The sequence below is a fragment of the Heloderma suspectum genome, chromosome W (genome assembly GCF_057233095.1).
Source record: "Heloderma suspectum isolate Gila_16-S chromosome W, 16-S_ref, whole genome shotgun sequence".
Lineage (NCBI taxonomy): Eukaryota > Metazoa > Chordata > Lepidosauria > Squamata > Helodermatidae > Heloderma > Heloderma suspectum.
In genome coordinates this window covers 55,906,580-55,925,375 of record NC_139475.1, presented here as the reverse complement: position 1 = coordinate 55,925,375, position 18,796 = coordinate 55,906,580, and the positions used below count along the sequence as shown (strand labels likewise).

Sequence of the window (18,796 nt, the reverse complement as noted above, 5' to 3'; positions counted from 1 at the left end):
ACATCCTTCTTAAAGTGTGGTACCCACAACTGGACACAGTGCTCCAAGTGGAACAAAGACATTTTGTGACCTGGACGCTATGCTATTGTTAATGTGGCCCCAAATCACATTCACCTTTTTTGCCGCCACCTTGCACTGCTGGCTCATGCTTTCAGCTTCTCTTCCCTCCTGCAGAGTTCCTTAGTGCTATCAAATGGAGAAAGGATGCGGGCCATTCCAGAGTACTTGAATAGTAGCAAAAAGAGGAAAACAGAAGACAAAGAATACAGCACAGACTATGTAAGTTGTTCCATCGGACACAGGGGGTGTAGGTGAACAGGCTGTAGACCAGGAATGGGAGCTGAGCCCTGGAATCTTAGTGGTGGGGAGGTGGAGTTGTGTGGTGCTCAGCTCTAGAAGAGTGCCTTTCCAGGTGTGAGTAGCCACAACTGGAATTCTCCCACCCTCTCAGAAAACCTGTATTTGTTTATTTTATTGTATTGTATTGATTTTTAGACCACCTTTAAGGGTAGAACCCTCTCAAGGTGGCATACAGGAGAAAAGCAATACAAAACTATGCAAAATACAATAAATGAGCAATGGATATATGTTCAATAAGAAGCCTATTAAAAGCAGATACAACCAATAAAACCTGCAGCCCACAGACTTCAGAGCCTTCCTGAAGACCTGCAGAGAAAGGGCCTGATGAACCCCTGATGGAAGCTGATTCCAGAAGTGCTTCAGCTTGGGGCAAGGTCAATCCTGTCTTCTTAACAAGCTGCTCCCTTCAACTGTGTGCTGTGTTTTGATGTGGCCCTTTTAGAGCGCAATCCTGTGGCCCCTAGACAAAGCCTGGGGAGCCATAGAATACTTGGGATTCCTGGGTCTGAGGCTGGAGACAGTGTTCTGCCCTCAGACCCAGGAGTCCGAGCTCCCCTCCCAATTGCAGATGGGGCGGAGAGAATCCCACCGGCTGCCTCTACAAGCTTGCAAATGCGAACTCGGAGAGGAGGGGAAATGGGGCAGTTCTGTGGGCAGGGAGGGGAGGAGACTGGGGCAGCCAGTTTACAAAAAATCCTCCGGCTGCCCTAGCCTCCTTCCCTCCTGCTCCACAGAGCCCCAGCTAGACGGACAAAATCACCCATCTAACGAAAATGTCAGGCAAGAGCAACACAGAGGCGGTGATAGGACTGTGTGCTTTAAAAAAACAAACACACCTTCTATAAATCTTTTCCTTACTTTTCTTACATGTTTTCAGGGGAGTGATGGAGACAAAAGTGAGGACAACCTGGTAGTTGATGAGGTCTGTATGTGTCTGTATTTAGTGGCTCGTGGCCCTGTGAGCAAACATGGTTGTGTGTGTGTGTGTGGGGGGGTGTTATGAGAAGGCCAATGAGGCCTTTCTGGCGACAAAGCTGACGCTCTCAACACTGAGGCTGGGCAGAGGTGAAATTTACAAGTTGCGAGGGGTGGGGGGACTGTGGGGGGCTTATAGCTCTCATGCAAAATTTTGAATTGGGATGTGAAACCCAGCTGGGTTCTTGTGCATCAAAGGAGAGGAGAGTTTGACATTAGAGATACAGAGAAACACACACACGCCCCCCCCCCTCTGAATTCTGCAACCTGTAGTGTTTAAACATCTATCAGTCCAGATATTATCAGTCTGCCTCTATAACTGGAGAGATCGGAGGCTTCCCATCAGACCTGACAGCTCCTAATGGTACTGCATAACACACTTGTGAACTTTTCTGACTTTTTCGGAACCTCCACTGAATGCATAAGGTCTGAGAAACACCCCCCCACACACACACAACACCCCCACAGATGGCCAGTCTAGCAAGCAAGAAAGTTTCACCTGCTTCCTGTCCCAACCGTCACTGCCCCAGGTGCCAAGTTGAGAAGAGAGGCTGCCTGTTGGCTACCTGTTGTATATAAGAAATGGTCAGTGGTCAGGCTGTTGGTCTGGTGGCTACTGCCCAGGAAGCTTGGGCAAAGTTTTATTTTCCCTCTGCTTCCTGCCACCCTTTTAAAAGATTGAACCTGGGACCTTCTGCATGCAAAGTGAGGGCTCTACCACAGAGCTGTGGCCCTTTCCCTAAAAATGGAGAGGAAGATTCTACTCCTCAGGGTTCTGATTTAAATAAGGGCTGAAGCTGATGTATACTGAGTCAGAGCATTGGTCCATCTATCCCAGTATTGTCTGCACTGGGCATACTTGACTGGCATACAAAGCAGGGGCTCTACCAACAAACTGCGGCTCTTGCAGGCTTGTGCTCCTCTTCCTGCAATAATCCCCCCCCCCCCCTGCAATAAACCCTTTTAGGCATCAGGATAGCACAGAGGAATCCTTGTTCTCCTCAATCCAGTTATGGGCTGGTCGCTCTATAGAGAGGTGCTATAGCAGAGTGTATGCATTTACCTGGAAGTCAATCCCAGTGAACTTAGTCAGACTTAGAGTTGCACTGTGAGTAATGAACTGGGAACCCCCTGTATTGAAACTCCCTCTGCCATGGATTCATTTAGTTTGAGACTTTTGGTTCAATTGGAGGGCGGTGGGTGATTTCACAGGGAGAGTAGTGAAATACTCTCTGATTGGCAGCACAGGGCAACTTACTGGTGGGTGGCACTTTCCTTTTTACCAGTTTTTGAGGGGAGGTGGGTGGTGGCAATGTTGAAACTGCTCTTGGCAGCCTCCATTTACCCTTGGATGTTGCATTATTCAGGGCGGTGGGGGAGAAAAAGATTGCAAAGCGGCCAAGGGATAAGGCCCAACTCCCCCCAAAATTGTTGAAATGCCTGCCCCTATCTCACCACCTGCAAATGGGGTGGGGAAATGGGGGTCACTGGGGAAAGCACCAGTGAAAGCACCATTTTTAGAGCTCAGCTCTAAAAATGTATTATTGTTCAGGTTCCATAGCAAATTCATTTTTTAGGCACAATCCTATGCATGTTTAGACAGGAAAAAGTCCTACAACTCCCAGCATTCCCCAGCCAGCATGGCTGTCCAAGTATATAAGGAGGAGACACTCCTTCAGGTTACCAGTCCCCAAGCCCCATAGGCTAGCTTATATTTATTAGAGAATAAGTGTTCCCTCTGATACCGATCTCTCTCCCTCCCTCCCTCCCTCCCTCCCTCCCTCCCTCCCTCCCTCTCTCTCTCTCTCTCTCTCTCTCTCTCTCTCTCTCTCTCTCTGTCTTCATTTCCCCCTCCCAGGACCCTCTTCTCCTCACAGCGTCCACTCCTCCTCATCTCAGGAGAACAGGGTCAATAAAGTCCCCCTGCAGAGGAAAGAGGTGGTGCAGCTCAGCCCCACGTCCATGGCTTCCTCTAGCAGTGCCTCCCCGACCCAGACGGTCAAGGATGTGGCCACGGTATGTAGCAGCATCAGGGCTGTGTGTGTTGGGGGACCAGAAAGCTTTTTGGGGGAGCTGGGCAGTTACAATTACTTTTTGAAAAAAAGACTGTTCTTGCTCAGCTTCCCACAAGGTTTGACTTTCAGGGTTTCAATTTTTCAAGGTGGTTTTTAGCCCCACCCCACTGATCCCAAACCTGGCACCCTGAATTCTTTTACATACAGGTGAAACCAATGGGACTTTTCCAAGCTGGAGGCAGTGTGGTGTAGTGGTGAGAATATCAGACTAAGAACGGGGAGACCCAGGTTTAAGTCTCCACTGGCTGATCTTGAACCAGGCCCCAAATGGGGGTGGGTTGGAGAACCACAGCTGCTGCTGTTCGCTCATTGGAAGAAAGGCAGAGAATGAATGAATGTGCCTTGGGGCGTTGGCATTGGCATTGGGCGATAAGAATGTTTTGTCTGCAGGAGGGCCGTTCCTCCGTGGTGGAGCCTTGCCTGCAGAAGGTTGCAGGTTCAATCCCCAGCACATCCAGTGGAAAAACTGATTAGGTAGCAGGTGACGGAGAAAGAAATCTACTACAGAGCAACTGCCAGTCACAGCCCAGGTGTTTTGAACTACACCTCCCAGCATAGCTAATGGCCAGGGATTATGGGAATTGTAGTCCAAAACGTCTGGAGGGCACCCTGGAGAAGACCATACTGGCCTAGATGCAGTGGAGGGTGGTGGCTCCGATGTCAGTGGGGTGGTGAATCTGCTCTGGGTTTCAGTCAGAACCAGTTAGAACTCTAAAAGAGCTACCCAAAGTGCCATCCGCACCTTGGATAGCTCCTTCAGAGTGCTGACCGACACCTGGAGCACATTCACTACCCCACTGACATTGGAGCCACCAGCCTCTACTGGCTAGATGAATCAGTTTTCCACCCTTGTTTGAGCCAGCTTGCTGGTTCTGTGGTGTTAGATCTGTCATTGACTGGGTCCCTTTTACTCACTCAGTCCTGCACAGATGATGATCCATTGATGAGCCAGCCAAAATGACTGGTAGCAGTGGTGGCCAACTGGAAGCCATGGGTTCCTTCTATTGGCCGAGCTCAACATTCTAAGAGCTGGGAGGGTAGAACAGGCAGTCATGGAATGTGGACAGCTGGTCTCCCTCTGCCACAAAACCCCCTCTTGTGCATGGAGATATGGACTAGGGCTGCTGTTGTGGTCTGTCTTGTGTACTGTAGCCCAGAAAGAGGAAAGGAAGGGAGGTGCCTTGAAGCAGGGCTGGAGAGAGGAACCCCTCAAATTGCTCTCTTGGGGAAGTGAGGTTTTTCTGTTTTTCTTTCTTTTCTTCTCCCCTTTTCTACTTCTGACACCAGTTGTGGAAGCTGCAACAAGAGGCCCATGAGAAGGGCAGCAGTCAGGTTTTCCAGAATGTTCACATTTTGGAGGTTGCAGCGGAGGGAGGGAGGTGTTTTGTTCACTGGGATCTCTTCTTTAATCTTTTCTGATCTCATCTTGTTCCATAACATCACAATATACTCTACTGTTCATTCCCCAGCCCCCACAATATGTGATCTACTATGTCAGCTTTCCCCAACCTGGCACCCTCCAGATGTGTTGGACTACAACTCTCATCTTCCCCAGCCAGTGGCCATGCTGGTTGGGGTTGATAGAAGGTATAGTCCAACACATGTGGAGGATGCTAGGTTGGGGAAAGCTGTACCTCGCATTGTTATTAGCTGTAATCTTGGGTTTCTTTATGTGTTGGGTTACAACAACACAGGCTTAGAGATTAGCCTGTAATAAGAACCTGAGACAAGCCGTGCTGGATCAGACCAAAGGGTCCACCCAGTCCAGCATCCTGCTTCCCTGCAGTGTCCGACCAGATGGCCAAGGCAGGGCACAAAGGCAATAGCCCCCTCTCACTGAAGGCCCCCCAGCAACTGGCATACACTGGTATACTGCCTCTGGACATGGAGGTTTTGTTCCATTTTGCCATCAGGACTAATGAACTTGGTGAATTGGTTTGCGCTCTCCTTCTTAGTAGCCATCGTCACATCTTGGGGAAGCAGGTTCCACAGGTTAATTATGTCTTTGTGTGAAGAACTCCTTCCTCTTGTCTGTCCTGAACCTATTGCCTCTCCATTTCTTTTCCTTTAAAGGAAGTTGCTCCAGCTGTCTGATAATTGTCTGGAACTTTCCTGGCTCTAAATCAGGGGTAGGGATAGGGGTGAAATTTGTTCGGGGTGCATTTTAATGTGAACAGACCTGTGTCACGCTTCCTGAATCAATACGCAAATAAAAGTGCAGTCCAGTTTCAGTATCCATACGTTTCAGAATTTCCCGATGCAGTTCTCTGATCAAAAAATCCATGGGGGCGGGCTGCACACAAAAATAGGTATGTTCATTAAAATAACGCACAGAAATGCATTCCACTGGGCGACATTGCTCGCAGAAAACGTGGAGATTACAAAGAGTTTGCAGGAAAGTGTATAATGGGAGACCTGCACAAAAAGGTGTACATGGTGTTTTTTTTAAAAAAATACTTTTTATTCTACTGTTATCTTTATAAATGAAATTAAGAACACCAACAACATAATCATCTTCTACAGTTCCCAACATTGCAGTATTCTTAAGAGAATATTAATTCAGTATTCATCAATAATAAAATAGAAAAAAAAAGAGAGAAAGAAAAGAGAAAATATAAAAAGAGAGAAGGACAAAGGGGAAAGAAACAGGAAAAAACAAAACAAAGCAAAATATAAACTACATTACACATAAACTTCAAATATCACTCTACTTAGAAATTATACCCATAATATTACCAATCTTATAAATCAATACAGCATAAGAAATCAATTTCAATATTATATCTTCAGGTTTATAACTAGGAAGCCAGCTTACAATTCATTTCCATTGGCCATATAATGCCTTTTAGCTAATATAAAAGCTTAAAATCAACTAGCCAGAAATATTACTAATCCTAGTATCATAATATTGATAATATTAATAATAATAACTAAAAAGAAAAGAACTATAAAGGATAAAAAAATACAACAATCACTAATGTATCTTGTGCTATCTATATTTTAGATAGTATCATTTCCAAATATATAAATTGAGTGTGCACATTTCTATACACCCTCACACAGTAGATTTAAGTACAGTATATCATATCCATTTTTTTAAAAAAATGAGAGAAAAAAGACGGATATATATATAAGCAGTTATCTCTGGCCTAGCCTGGATCTGACAGACTAAACATAGCCAGTTAACAAAACATGTTTATAAATTCCAGTTCATGGGGCTGGAACAGAAGTCTCGCATGTTTTTCCGATTAGCCACCCCTCTGCCATGTCGTGATTTAGAAACGTCTTCGTCTGACCTTCAGAAGAAATGCAAAATGTAGCAGGATATTTTAAATGATATTTTAAGCTCATTTGTCTTCCCAGGTTTCTCGCCTTGGTAAATTGCCTTCTTTTATCAGCAACTTCTTTGGTGTAATCCGGAAATAACATAACTCTATCTTGTTTTGATCCCCAAAAAAGATTTCCCCCCCTCTTGCCAAACGCAGGATGTAATTTTTTGTGGAGATACTTGCAAATTGAACTATAATCGTACAATCAGTCCCTTTGGCATTTGGCACACGGAATGCATGCTCGATGTCAAGTAAATAATCAGATGGCACAGGGAGTATCTCATGCAGGAACTTACCTACAAAAGTCGACAGATTTACATCAGTAGGTAAATATTTAATGCCAATAATACGCACATTTGCCCTGCACGTGAAAGCCTCAAGTTGGGAGATTCTGACAGAGAGGTTGTTGTAAAAAGCTTGTGATGCAGTCTTGTTCGCTGCCACCCAATCTTGCAGCTTGTTAACCTTCGCCTCCGTCTTTTGCCAAGAAGTGTTAATTAAGTCCACAGCCCCTTGCAGGGTGGTGATGGAATTTTGAATTGTATCCAGCCTCTTAGCCTGTTCAGCAAATTGCAAGGACTGGATCATGTCCTTAGTGTGTCTAGCTCTGAATAGCCTGCACCTGCCTTCCCAAAACTGTTCCCCTCCAGATGTGTTGGCCTACAAGTCCCATCAGCCCCAGCCAGCATGGCCAGTGGTCAGGGACAATGGGTGGGAATAACCAGGGTCGGCTGCCCCCTGAGCTCTCTGGAGGAATGGGTGGGAGATGAAATGAGTAAACGGCAATACCTTGCAGGTCGAGAAAATGGTCACCCCTGGCTTGCAGTCCAGTACCCTGACTTTGCAAGGTGAAGGGATGGCACCAGGATCCTCCAGCAGCAGCAGCAACTCGCCGCAGTTCCGTCCAGGAGTTGCAAAGCAGATGGTGGAGTCACTCGGTAACGGGCAGGGGAGGGCCAGTGGGGATTTGTGGCTTATTGTAGGTGGGGAGGTGTGAACTGGGGAAGAGCTGCCCCTCGACCCATTTCTCCTGTTCTGTTCTGTGTATACGATGGGCAGCATGAAAGCTCTTCCTGCGCTGTTTGTTTGTTTATTATTTGATTTGTATCCTGCCTTTCCACCCAAAAATGGTACTCAGGGTGGCTAGCAATAATAAGACCAAGACTAAAACAAATACATACTTAAAGCTCACTACCAGCTTGTAAAAAAAACACAACAACCCACCTTCTACCAAGCAGGCAAGGGATGGAGCAGAAAGTCCCTCCTCTGCCTGCTGCTCCTCACCTGCATAGAATTCCTGGTCATCTCTGGCGATCAGGCAACAAATTAAATACAAGGCCACTTTGGAACATGAGCTTGAAGCAGCTGTGGAAACACAGAACGCTTCCAGCGTCAGCGTGGTCTACTGCCTCCCTGTCACGGCAAACTTTCTAAACCTCTTCTTCAACTTCAGCCTTGAGTCTGCGCAATCCGGTCACCGTCCAGAGCTCCTACCAAGCCGCCTTCAACACGCATCTGTCAACAGCGACATGGTGGGTGCCGGGACCTACACTGGGCTGCACCTCGTGACTCCGCAGCTCAGCAGGGCAGCTGTCGTTGGGGCTGCTGGTTATGGCCACGCCCCTCTGGTGAGCAGCTGGGATATGTATACATATATATTATTTGTATACTGCTAGGGTCTCCAGTGTGGTGCCCGTGAGCACTCATATGCCCACAGACACCTCTCTTGGCTCCCTACCCCTCCTGGTTTTTATTTTATTTCTTAAGATTTTTTTTTAAATTAGCACTATTTTTTCTTAACTGTGAGGCTGGCATGCTGCAAAGCAAAGTGCTGTCCTCCAGCACTTTCTGTATTGGGCACCGAAAGGCCGTTTTTGTGTTTTGGAGCTGTACTTAGGTTCTTGGGTAAGTTACTTTTCTGTTAGTCTCACCAGTGTGCTTCCTGGGAAAGGAGTGTTTTGTGGCTGGCCGTGGCAGCCATTTTGTGAGAACACCCACAACACTCAAAATTCCAGATGTGCCCACTGACCCAAGAGGCCTGGGGACCCCTTATACCACCACCTTTGCTAAAAAGCCAATAACCCCCCCCCCCCCCCCCACACACACACACATACACACACACACCAACAAATAAACCAAAGCTTCCCCTCTCTTCCGGTTTGACTAGGTTGCCTACAATCCTCACTCGCACTTGCGCATTCCAGGACTCTCAACGGGGATGCAGACGGGCGTTCTTTCTGCCAAGCTGTGAGTGATGGGGGAAGCCATGGAGGCATGTTTGGGGAGGGAGAGCAAGTGGTCCCTTTGGAGGTGATCTCCCTTGTTCTAAAACTAGCGTGGTGTAGTGGCTGGACTGTTGGACTGGGAGCCGGGAGATCCAGGTTCTAGAACACACTCGGCCATGGAGGCTCACTGGGTGACTTTGGGCCAGTCACAGACTCTCAGCCCAACCCACCTCGCAGGGCTGTTGTTGTGAGAGGATAAAATGGAGAGGAGGAGGATAATGTACTCCACCTTGGGTTCCTTGAGGAGGAAAAACAGTTGCCCTCCTCTGAACCCTCTCCATCTTGTCTGCATCCTTCTTAAAATGTGGAGCCCAGAACTGGACACAGTACTCCAGATGAGGCCTGACCAGTGCTGAGTAGAGGGAATGGTGAGGGATTGTGGGAGTTGTAGGCCAACAGCCTGGAGAGCAACAAGTTGCCCACCCCCACAGTTTAACTCTCAACCTTGCTAGGTAAGTGTTATGCAAATCCCTGTTGCCACAGTGCTTTTCCCACCCCCTGCGTTACAATGGGGTGTGTGTGTCATAATACTGGCCTACCTCACAGGGATGTTGTAGGGGTGTAGTGCAGGGGTGAGCAGATCTGAGTCTACTAGAAGATCTCTTGGCTCTGAATCCTTGGTTCTGAATCTGAGCGTCTGTCTTTTGCACCTGGCTCCAGCTGGTGGATCTCAGGGTTCTAGTAAAAAGCTTAAGTAGATCCCACAAGCCTAAAGACTGCCCACCCCTTTTGTAGTGGCAAAGAGTGTCTGGCCTGGGAAGATCCAGGTTCATAAGAACATCAGAAGAGCACTGCTGGATCAGAGCCAGGGTCCATCCAGTCCAGCATTCTGTTCACGCAGTGGCCAACCAGCTGCACATGGGAAACCTGCAAGCAGGACAGGAGTGTGACAGCACCCTCCCACCTATGTTCCCCAGCAACTGGTGTACATGGGCTCACTGCCTCTGATCCTGGAGGTGGCACACAGCCATCAGGACCAGTAGCCATGGATAGCCTTTTCCTCTAGGAATTTGTCCAACCCCCTTTTCAAGCCATCCAAGTTGGTGGCCATCACTACCTCTTGTGGCAGTGAATCCCATAGTTTGACTCTGCATTGTGTGAAGAAGGTTCACACCCCCCCCCCCCGGGCTCCTGTCATGAAGGTTGCTGGCTGACCTTGGGCTGGGTGCTCTCAACCTACCTCACAGGGTTGTTGTGAGGCTAAAACTGGAAGGGGGAGAATCATGTACAATGCGTTGCACTCCTGGGGGAAAGATGGGTTAGAAATGTAATAGCGCTGTGCCAAAGTTTTTGATCTATTTCGGTTTGACCATTCGTTTGGGGGGGGGGGGAGGAGAGAAAAGAAACTGCACCCAGAAAATTGTGGGATGGGGTGAGGATTTTGGAGAAATTTCTCTGGGTGCAGGGCTTCAGTGCTTTCCTCATTGTAAGGAGGTGGCTGAGGGGGGGGTGTGCTCTTTCCTTTTACCATTTTTCCCTGTTCTGTCCTTGCAGCCTCTCCAGCTGCTTGAGCTTCCTGGAAATAAAACTGAAAATGTCAACCCAGTGTGCAGCTGCCATAAAAAAGTCGATCTCCATGTTAGGCATAGTTACGAAAGGAATGGAGAATAAAACTGCCAATATCCTACTGCCCCTATACAAATCTATGGTGCAGCCACACTTGGAATACTGTGTCCAGTTCTGGTCACCACACCTGAAAAAAGGTGTGGTGACACATTCCAAAATGAAATTTGATGTGTCAATGGTGACCAAGGAATCAAGATTTATGAGCAAGGCATTATGGAGTAATAAAAGTAATAGATTGATTAATATGTACTGGGTAGAAATTGAAATGTCAGATATTGAATAAAGATTTGTTTGACTTCTGTAACATTATGTAACCAGAATTTTTTTTAAAAAAAAATATATATGATGCGGCCACACTTGGAACACTGTGCCCAGTCCTGGTCGCCACACCTAAAAAGAGATATTGTAGAGCTGGGAAAAGTGCAGAACAGGGCAACTCAAATGATCAAGGGGCTGGAGCATCTCCCCTGGCTGTGAGGGAAGGCTGCAACAGCCAGGATTGTTCAGCTTGGAAAAAAGGAGGGTTGGGGGAGACACGAGAGAGGTGCACAAAATGATGCACAGTGTGGAGAACGTGGAGAGGGAGACCTTTTTCTCCCTCTCTCAAAAGATTCAGGACAAATAAAGGGAAGGATTTCTTCACACAGTGCAGAGTTAAACTGTGGAACTCGCTACCACAGGATGTAGTGATGGCCACCGACGTGGATGGCTTCAGAAGGGGGTGGACAAATTCCTGGAGGAGAAGGCTATCCGTGGCTACTAGTCCTGATGGCTCTGTGCCACCTCCAGTACCAGAGGCAGTGAGCCTATGTGCACCAGGTGCTGGGGAGGGTGTTGTTGCGATCATGTCCTGCTTGTGGGTTCCCGGTCAGCAGCTGGTTGGCCCCTGTGTGAACAGAATGCTGGACTAGATGGACCCTGGGTCTGATCCAGCAGGGCTGTGCTGATGTTCTCTAATCCCGAGAGGACTTAGCCAGGACAGGAGGCTCATTTTGGGCTTTCTAGTGTTCCCTTGGGGCTTCCCAGTGCTGCTGCCTGCTCAGTGCCTGAAAGCTGAGCAAGGAGTTGTCGTTATTCTCTTTTGCCTCTTTCTGTTTCTCTGCCTCTCCCAGCCTTCAGGCTGTGAGCAGCAGCCCCAAGGGAGGAAGTCCTCACCTTCTAAGGGGCTTTCCAAGAAGCGGGAGAGTCTGAAAGTACAGAATGGGGAGGAAAATGGTGGTAGGATGTCCAGTATGGTAAGCACTGAAGCCCTGCACTGGGAGAGATTTCTCAGGAATTCTCTACAACCCCACGAAAGAGGCAGAGAAACAGCTGCCTCTCACAGGGAAACTGTGAGGTTTCAAAAGGGCAGGTGGGGTTTCGGAACAACACTAAAATTAGTTCCTCTACCCTAGCTGTACTTAGACTTTTCAAGGCTGGTTCTTCCTGCTCACTCTTCAGGCTGTGCTCCTACTTCAGGCTCTGGCTGTCTCTGCTCTTACTGGCTCTCTCACTCTCTTTATATACCCTCCTCCCTCAAAACTGAAAGCACTGCTTCAAACTAACTTGGACTTGGATTCCTGCATCTGACTTGGATTCCTGCATTGAGCAGGGGGTTGGACTCGATGGCCTTAGAGGCCCCTTCCAACCCTACTATTCTATGATTCTATGAAACCTGAAGAAAACCAGGGAAATGAAACTACTCTGCTCAGGGATACCCCCTCCCAACAAAAAACTCCAGGCCTCCAAGCCTGACCTTTTTCCTTTTCTTGCCTCTATAGGCCTCAAACCTTCACAAATGCGTACCTCTATAGAAATGCTCAAAAAGTAGAAATAAATAAAAGTGAATTTGTAAGTTTCTCTATATTTAAAAAGTGGGTCATTTAAATATGTAGAAAGATAAATACATAAATTAAATATATCTAAATGTATCCAATGAAATGCTCACCACAAGGTGTATAAATGAGCTGGTTTAGCACTTAAGTCATGCTTGCTCATCCATTCTTGATCCTGTGATTAAGCAAAGGCCATCTTTGCTCCCTTCCTTAAGCATGGCTTTTGGTTGGTTGGTTGCTAGCCGTGCAAATAGGTGTGAGATTGGGAGTGCAGGGGTGTGGTAGACACAGAAGAATTGGAGGTGATGGAAGTTATGCTTCTATTTGATTGATTGATTGATTGATTGATTGCATTTATATCCCGCCTTTTTTCCTCTTGCAAGGAACCCAAGGCAGCTTACATTATCCTCCTCCTCTCTATTTTATCCTCACAACAACAACCCTGTGAGGTAGGTTGGGCTGAGAGTCTGTGACTGGCCCAAACTCACCCAGTGAGCTTCCATGGCTGGAGACTAGAACCCGGATCTCCTGGCTCCCAGTCCAACACTCTAGCCACTGCACCACACTGGCTTGGAGAGAGTAAAAGTGGACATTTTAGGAGAGACATAGAGGTGGTGAACATCATATGCAAAGACCTTCAATTAGTGTCAGGATTCCCTTAGCCCCCACTTCACTTCAACGCAGAGAACAAACACAGAGGAGAGGCTTCAGTCTACAGCTTTTAATCCATTACTTCACAGGGTCATACAGATGCAAATTCTCAGAGACTCTCCGTCTACAGAGGAATGCCCTCAGGGAATCCAAATGGAATTTAGTCTGAAGAGGGAGGCAGTCTCACTAGCCTAACTTAAGTGGGGGAGGTCCCTCTCTTCCCGTGAGGCCTCTAAGCGCAGCTTCCCAAGCAAGGCCAGTTGGGTAGACCGTCTAAGTTCCGCCCCTGCCTTCTTTCTCTTTGCTCTGCGCCTGTGCCTGGCATCTATTAGGTCAACCTCCTGTTCGCTGCCTCTCATGGCGAGCGGGTGGGTGGGGAGGAGGGACCCTCAAGCTCAGCAATCTGGACGTTTGTAACCTGAGAAGCAGACCTACTCATATCTGGACTAGCCTGGGAAAACACCTCCCCCGTGTCTGGTGGTTCCCCTTCAGAATCTGAACTGCTATCCCACTCCCTGCGCTCAGAAACACTCCTGACAATTAGCAGCACAATATCTTGTGCTGCAGAGAACCATAATTCTAGGTTGGGAACCTCTAGACCTCCAGATGTTGTTGGACTCGAACTCCCATCATCCCTGGCCATTGACCATGCTGGCTGGGGGCTGATGGGAGTTTGAGTCCACCTCATCTGGAGGGCCAGAGGTTGCCTGCACCTGTTTTGGATCTTCCGGAAGAGCTTTACAAGATACAGTCGGACGTTCCTTTTTTAAAAAAAGCTTTTTCTGCCCCCCTTTCCCTCCCACCCCAGGGCATATTCCTTCCACATGAGCACTGACGGGCAAATGCAGCCAGTCCCCTCCCTGCCTGATGCCCTGATCAGCTCTGGCATCCCACGCCATGCCCACCTGCTCCACACGCTGTCCCACGGTGAGGTGGTCCGCGCCGTCACCATCAGCAACTCCACCCAGCACGTCTACACAGGAGGGAAAGGCTGTGTGAAGGTGTGGGATGTGGGCCAGCTGGGTGCCAAGACCCCCGTGGCGCAACTCGATTGCCTGGTAAGCGGAGTGGGAGCATCTCTTGCAGGCAGAAACCCCAACCTCGAAACAGCCCAATGAGCTGCCCCGTGGACATGGAACACCGAGTGTGTGTTTGGGATAGGGTAGGAAAGGAATGGTGTAGTGTGGAGAAGGGCAGGGCTGGCTGGAACCCTGAACGTGCTGCAACATTTAGCTGCAGGTCCCATGTGTATGTGTGTGCAAAGTGCTAAGTTTTTGGCAACCGTCGGAGCGTCTCCACACACGCTGGAAGGCAGGATCCAGGTTTATTTCGTTTCCCTGAGGTATTGGACAGAATCCTGCTTACCTGTTGTGTTTTGTCTTTTTCCCTTATCTCTGTTAGGGCCAAATCCACATGTGACACAGGAGCTAATGCAACAGGGTCTCCAGATCTTCTGCTCTTTTTTTAAAACCAAACTGGTGCAGGGGACCCCTAATTTGATCAGAGCAGCAGCAGAAATTGAGGAGAGAGTTACATGCACCCAGTGTTTCACTCATCTGAATCTCTCCAGGAGCTGCTGTGACCCACACGGGGGCATGAGGGTAGGGGGTGGGGGAGGGTTAAACACCACTTCACCCAGCAGCATCACTGCTACCATTGCACTTGGACCAAACTACACCTGATTTTAAATGCAGAACTTGGGGTGTCCAATTGCAGGTCATCAGCATCACGTTATGTGATTCGACCATTAGCAAAGGGGCTAGAAACATGGTTTCTGCTTTAAAAAGAAAAGTTGATCAACTTTATGGGAAGGGGTCTGGGATTTCTCTGGGGGTGGGGGCAGCCCTGAAAGAGCTGCTGCTCCATTCTGAATGATCGCACATCTGCTAGGGGCAGAAACATCCTTATTCTCGTCCTCCTGCCCTAGAACCGTGACAATTACATCCAGTCCTGCAAGCTTCTTCCTGACGGCCACAGCCTCATCGTAGGCAGGGAGGCCAGCACCCTGTCCATCTGGGACCTGGCGGCTCCTATCCCCCGGATCAAGGTGGAGCTGACCTCTTCCACCCCCGCCTGCTACGCCCTGGCCATCAGCCCCGACGCCAAGGTCTGCTTCTGCCGCAGCGACGGAAACATCGTGGTATGGGATCTGCAGAACCAGACGCTTGTTAGGTAAGCTTTCTGCGTCCATCGGGGAGGAATCGGGTCCACATTGTTGGGCCAACGTGCTGTAGTGGTTTGAGTGTCCAGCTGGGACCAGGTAGCCCCAGGTTCAAGTCCCTACTTGGCCCTGAAGCTAACTGGACGACCTTGGGCCAATTAGCTGCTCTTGGCCTAACCTACCTTGCAGGGTTGTTGTGAAGATGAAATAAAAGCTTAATTTTGGAGCCACTGTGGTGTAGTAATTAGAATGTTGGACTGGGTCTGGGGAGACCCAGGTTCAAGTCCCTTGGGTTCCTTGCATAAGAAAAAAGGGTGGGATTTTTAAACAATTAGAAAACAACAACAGTATATCTTATGCAAATTGATTTGTATCAATGTCTCCTAGTTTGCATACTTTTTTTCCTGGGCTTTGCTAATCATGGGCATGTTAAAGACTGATATATCCAGCCACCCCTCTGGCTTATGAGATTTCTGCAGTTGTTGCTTACATGCTTTCAAGTTTATCTTCACATCCATAAGGACTAGAAACTTGTTTAAAAAAGAAAAAGAAAGCGGAGATTCGCAGGAAGCAAATTTGCCCACGTACTATGTTTTTTTCACATTCCTGCAGAATTGCAGGATACACACACAGACTTACCAGTCCAATTAATTTCCGCACAGTTAATCAATTCAAAGTGTTTTTTATTCAGTTCGGCAGGCCTGGCTAACTGCTGTTCTAACGTGGTGTGCAATTCATCATTCCTGGATCATGAACATCTATTCTTTTTCATCTATTTTTGATCTTTTTGATGTATTTTAATCAGTTTTTTCATCTATTTTCATTTATTTCTTCCATCTATTTTCATTTTATTTTTCATCTTTTTCATCTATTATTTTTCATCTATTTCATCTATTTCTTTTTCATCTTTTTCATCTATTTTTTTATCTATTTCATCTATTTTTTTTCATCTATTCCTGGGCCATAATCATCTATTCGTTTTCATCTTTTCTTTTTCCTTTTCCTCTTGCCAGGGTCACACGGATGGCACCAGTTGCATTGACATCTCAAAAGATGGCACCAAACTGTGGACGGGGGGACTGGACAACACGGTCCGGTCCTGGGACCTGCAGGAGGGCCGGCAGCTCCAACAGCATGACTTCAGCTCGCAGGCAGGAGGCGGGGAAAGTGGCAGAGCCTGTGCAAGGTGGTGGGAAATAAAGGGGCAGGGACTCACTGAGTGTGGCCCTGATTGAAGTGGCTGTGGCCAGTGTGGACAGCTGGTATTCGGTGGCATCCTGTCTCTGAATGTGGAGATTGCTTCTTGCTGTTATTTATAGTAGAGTTGTTGAACCTCTCTTACATAAGAGGATAAGGCTACCAATGGCTATACGTCAGGGGTGCAGAAGCTCAGGCCAGTGGGGCAAGTCCAGACAGCCTGGGGCCCCTAACAGACCTTCCAGGGTGCTCCAGATGGCCACACTCCCTTACCCCTCCTAAAGCCATCTGGGCTAGTGGCCATCACCTCTCTCTCTTCCTTTCTCCCCTATTTCCACACTGGGTTTAATTTTACAATCGTTTATCATGTGCCGTTTCCCTGACCCCCTTTTAGGGTCAAACTGCACATTCCTTTTTAAAGGCATCGCTAGCAGCTGTGTCTGTCCCACTACAGAATCAAACATAAGCATGAGGGACCGGATCCAGTTTGAGAACCTAGAGCGGGTTGGGGGACTTTAACCCTTTGTCCCTCGCTGCACTCCCAATCCTGACAGCAGCTCCCACTCCTGCAATTTACATGGCCAAAAAAGGATCTGTTGAAATGAACTGAGCTCAGTACTCCAAAATCTCGCCCTCCCCAAACCACTGGCAAACTTTTCCCACCCTTCTCTTTGGTTTCCAAGAGATTTTGACAGGTGTTGCTGACATTCTACAGGAGCCCTGGATGCAGTATTATTCGCTGCGCAAGGAATTCATGCCCAAATTTCTAGCCCTCCTCATTGGAAAGTGTGCTTTGCAATTACAAGGACTAGAAATTTGGGCATGACTTCTTTGTGCATCAAATAATACTGCATCCTGGGCTGCTGTAGAATGTTGGCATCTGCAAAGTCCCAGTTCTGCTGGGTCAGAGTTCCTGTCCAACTCCTGCCTCCTCTTTCTCCTCCTGCCCCCCAGGTTTTCTCTCTGGGGTACTGCCCCACAGGTGAGTGGCTGGCAGTCGGGATGGAGAGCAGCAACGTTGAAATCCTGCACGTGCTGAAGCTGGAGAAATATCAGCTGCGCCTTCATGAGAGCTGCGTTCTCTCCCTCAAGTTTGCCTCCTGTGGTAGGTGTGACACCCCCCGCCCATATGCTGCACAGTAGACTGCTCCTGTTGCGGGTGCCAGCCAACCATACCAAATTCTGGAATGCTCCATTCCATTCCCCTATGGTGCCAGCCAGCTAGCTAAGCCCTCTTCCATTCCATCCCCCTTTTGTAGTTTTTCTGGTTGTCCCCTCCCCCCAATAGTTTCCTTTTCTTTTTTGGTATGGGGGGGTGACGACTTCTGCAAACTGTTGGATCCCCCCCCAAGACTGATGATACCTCCCTCTTGTGCATGGAGGGTGCTGTTTTGGCTACATAAGGATGCATGCTCAGAAAATGAGTTTGGTATTAGTTTGGTATTCGTTTCTAAGATTTGGTTTGTAAATTCCACTGTTTCACCTGAATAACCTGGTTCTCCTGGAGGAGAGGGTGTCTTTTCCAAAGCCTGAGGATGATTATTCACTGGGGGGGGGGGGCAGGGAAGATACAATAAAAGCTTTTTTCCACTCATCTCTGCTACAGGGAAATGGTTTGTAAGTACTGGGAAGGACAACTTGTTGAATGCCTGGAGGACGCCCTATGGAGCAAGTATATTCCAGATAATGGGGAGACTGGGCCTGGGGTATGTGTGTGTTTGAGAACACATCCAGTGAGGCTGCAGACAGACAGTCGTCTTTAAGAGAGTAAATAGAGTTTTGACAGACACTTTGTCTTCCTGTCCACAAGCTTTCTTGGTTACCTCTGACCCATACAGGTTGTACAGGCTTTTCTGAGACACATGCAAACCTCTCATTGAATGGAGGCAAGAGTGGGTGTATGCTACAAGCAACGTCCCCTCCTTACTACCACCTTCAACTCTCCAAAGGCTGATAGTTAGTTTCCCTTTCCAGGAAGCTGAGGGTGGCTTTGAAAGAAGGGGAGCTTCCACTTACCATGTGCAGTGGAAGTGAAGGCATGTGGGGCATTATCAGGACTGGCAGGTTTTCTGTCACTTTTGAAAGCCAGCATGACCAGCGGGCCGAAAGGAAATCTGTATGCACTCTGTGGGAAGTGAAGACTTGTGTCTCTCTGAATAACCATCAGGTGACATCAGTGGCTAGGAGGGCTGTTTACCAGGTTCGGCTGGGCCTTTTCCAGAGAAGGTGGACCAAACCCCAGTTACCACTGGTTACATCCAGACTGGACTACTGATATGCTGTCTGCGTGGGGCAGTCTTCCTCTGTGCAGACATATATCTCCCTCTTGTTTCTCATTGGCCCAATTTTGGCTCCAGTCCTGTTGGCACTCACCCACCTGAGT

General features: G+C 48.1%; 1 protein-coding gene and 1 pseudogene across 1 annotated transcript; both read left to right on the top strand.

Annotated features, from left to right (window-relative positions):
* Positions 1-87: 87 nt before the first annotated feature.
* LOC146334039 (transducin-like enhancer protein 1) lies at positions 88-7,635 on the top strand. Its single transcript, XM_084825392.1, has 4 exons — positions 88-279; positions 1,238-1,282; positions 3,194-3,351; positions 7,536-7,635. Exons 1-4 carry the CDS (start codon positions 205-207, stop codon positions 7,576-7,578), a joined length of 321 nt encoding a protein of 106 aa, XP_084681518.1. The 5' UTR covers positions 88-204; the 3' UTR covers positions 7,579-7,635.
* LOC146334038 (transducin-like enhancer protein 1) overlaps positions 7,596-18,796 on the top strand; it is a 98,879-nt pseudogene continuing 87,678 nt past the window's right edge.

Coding starts and splice junctions, on each gene's coding strand:
- LOC146334039 (XM_084825392.1), top strand. CDS start 205: ATGCGGGCCATTCCAGAGTACTTGAATAGTAGCAAAAAGAGGAAAACA. Junction 280..1,237: donor AAGAATACAGCACAGACTAT/GTAAGTTGTTCC, acceptor ACATGTTTTCAG/GGGAGTGATGGAGACAAAAG. Junction 3,352..7,535: donor CGGTCAAGGATGTGGCCACG/GTATGTAGCAGC, acceptor AATACCTTGCAG/GTCGAGAAAATGGTCACCCC.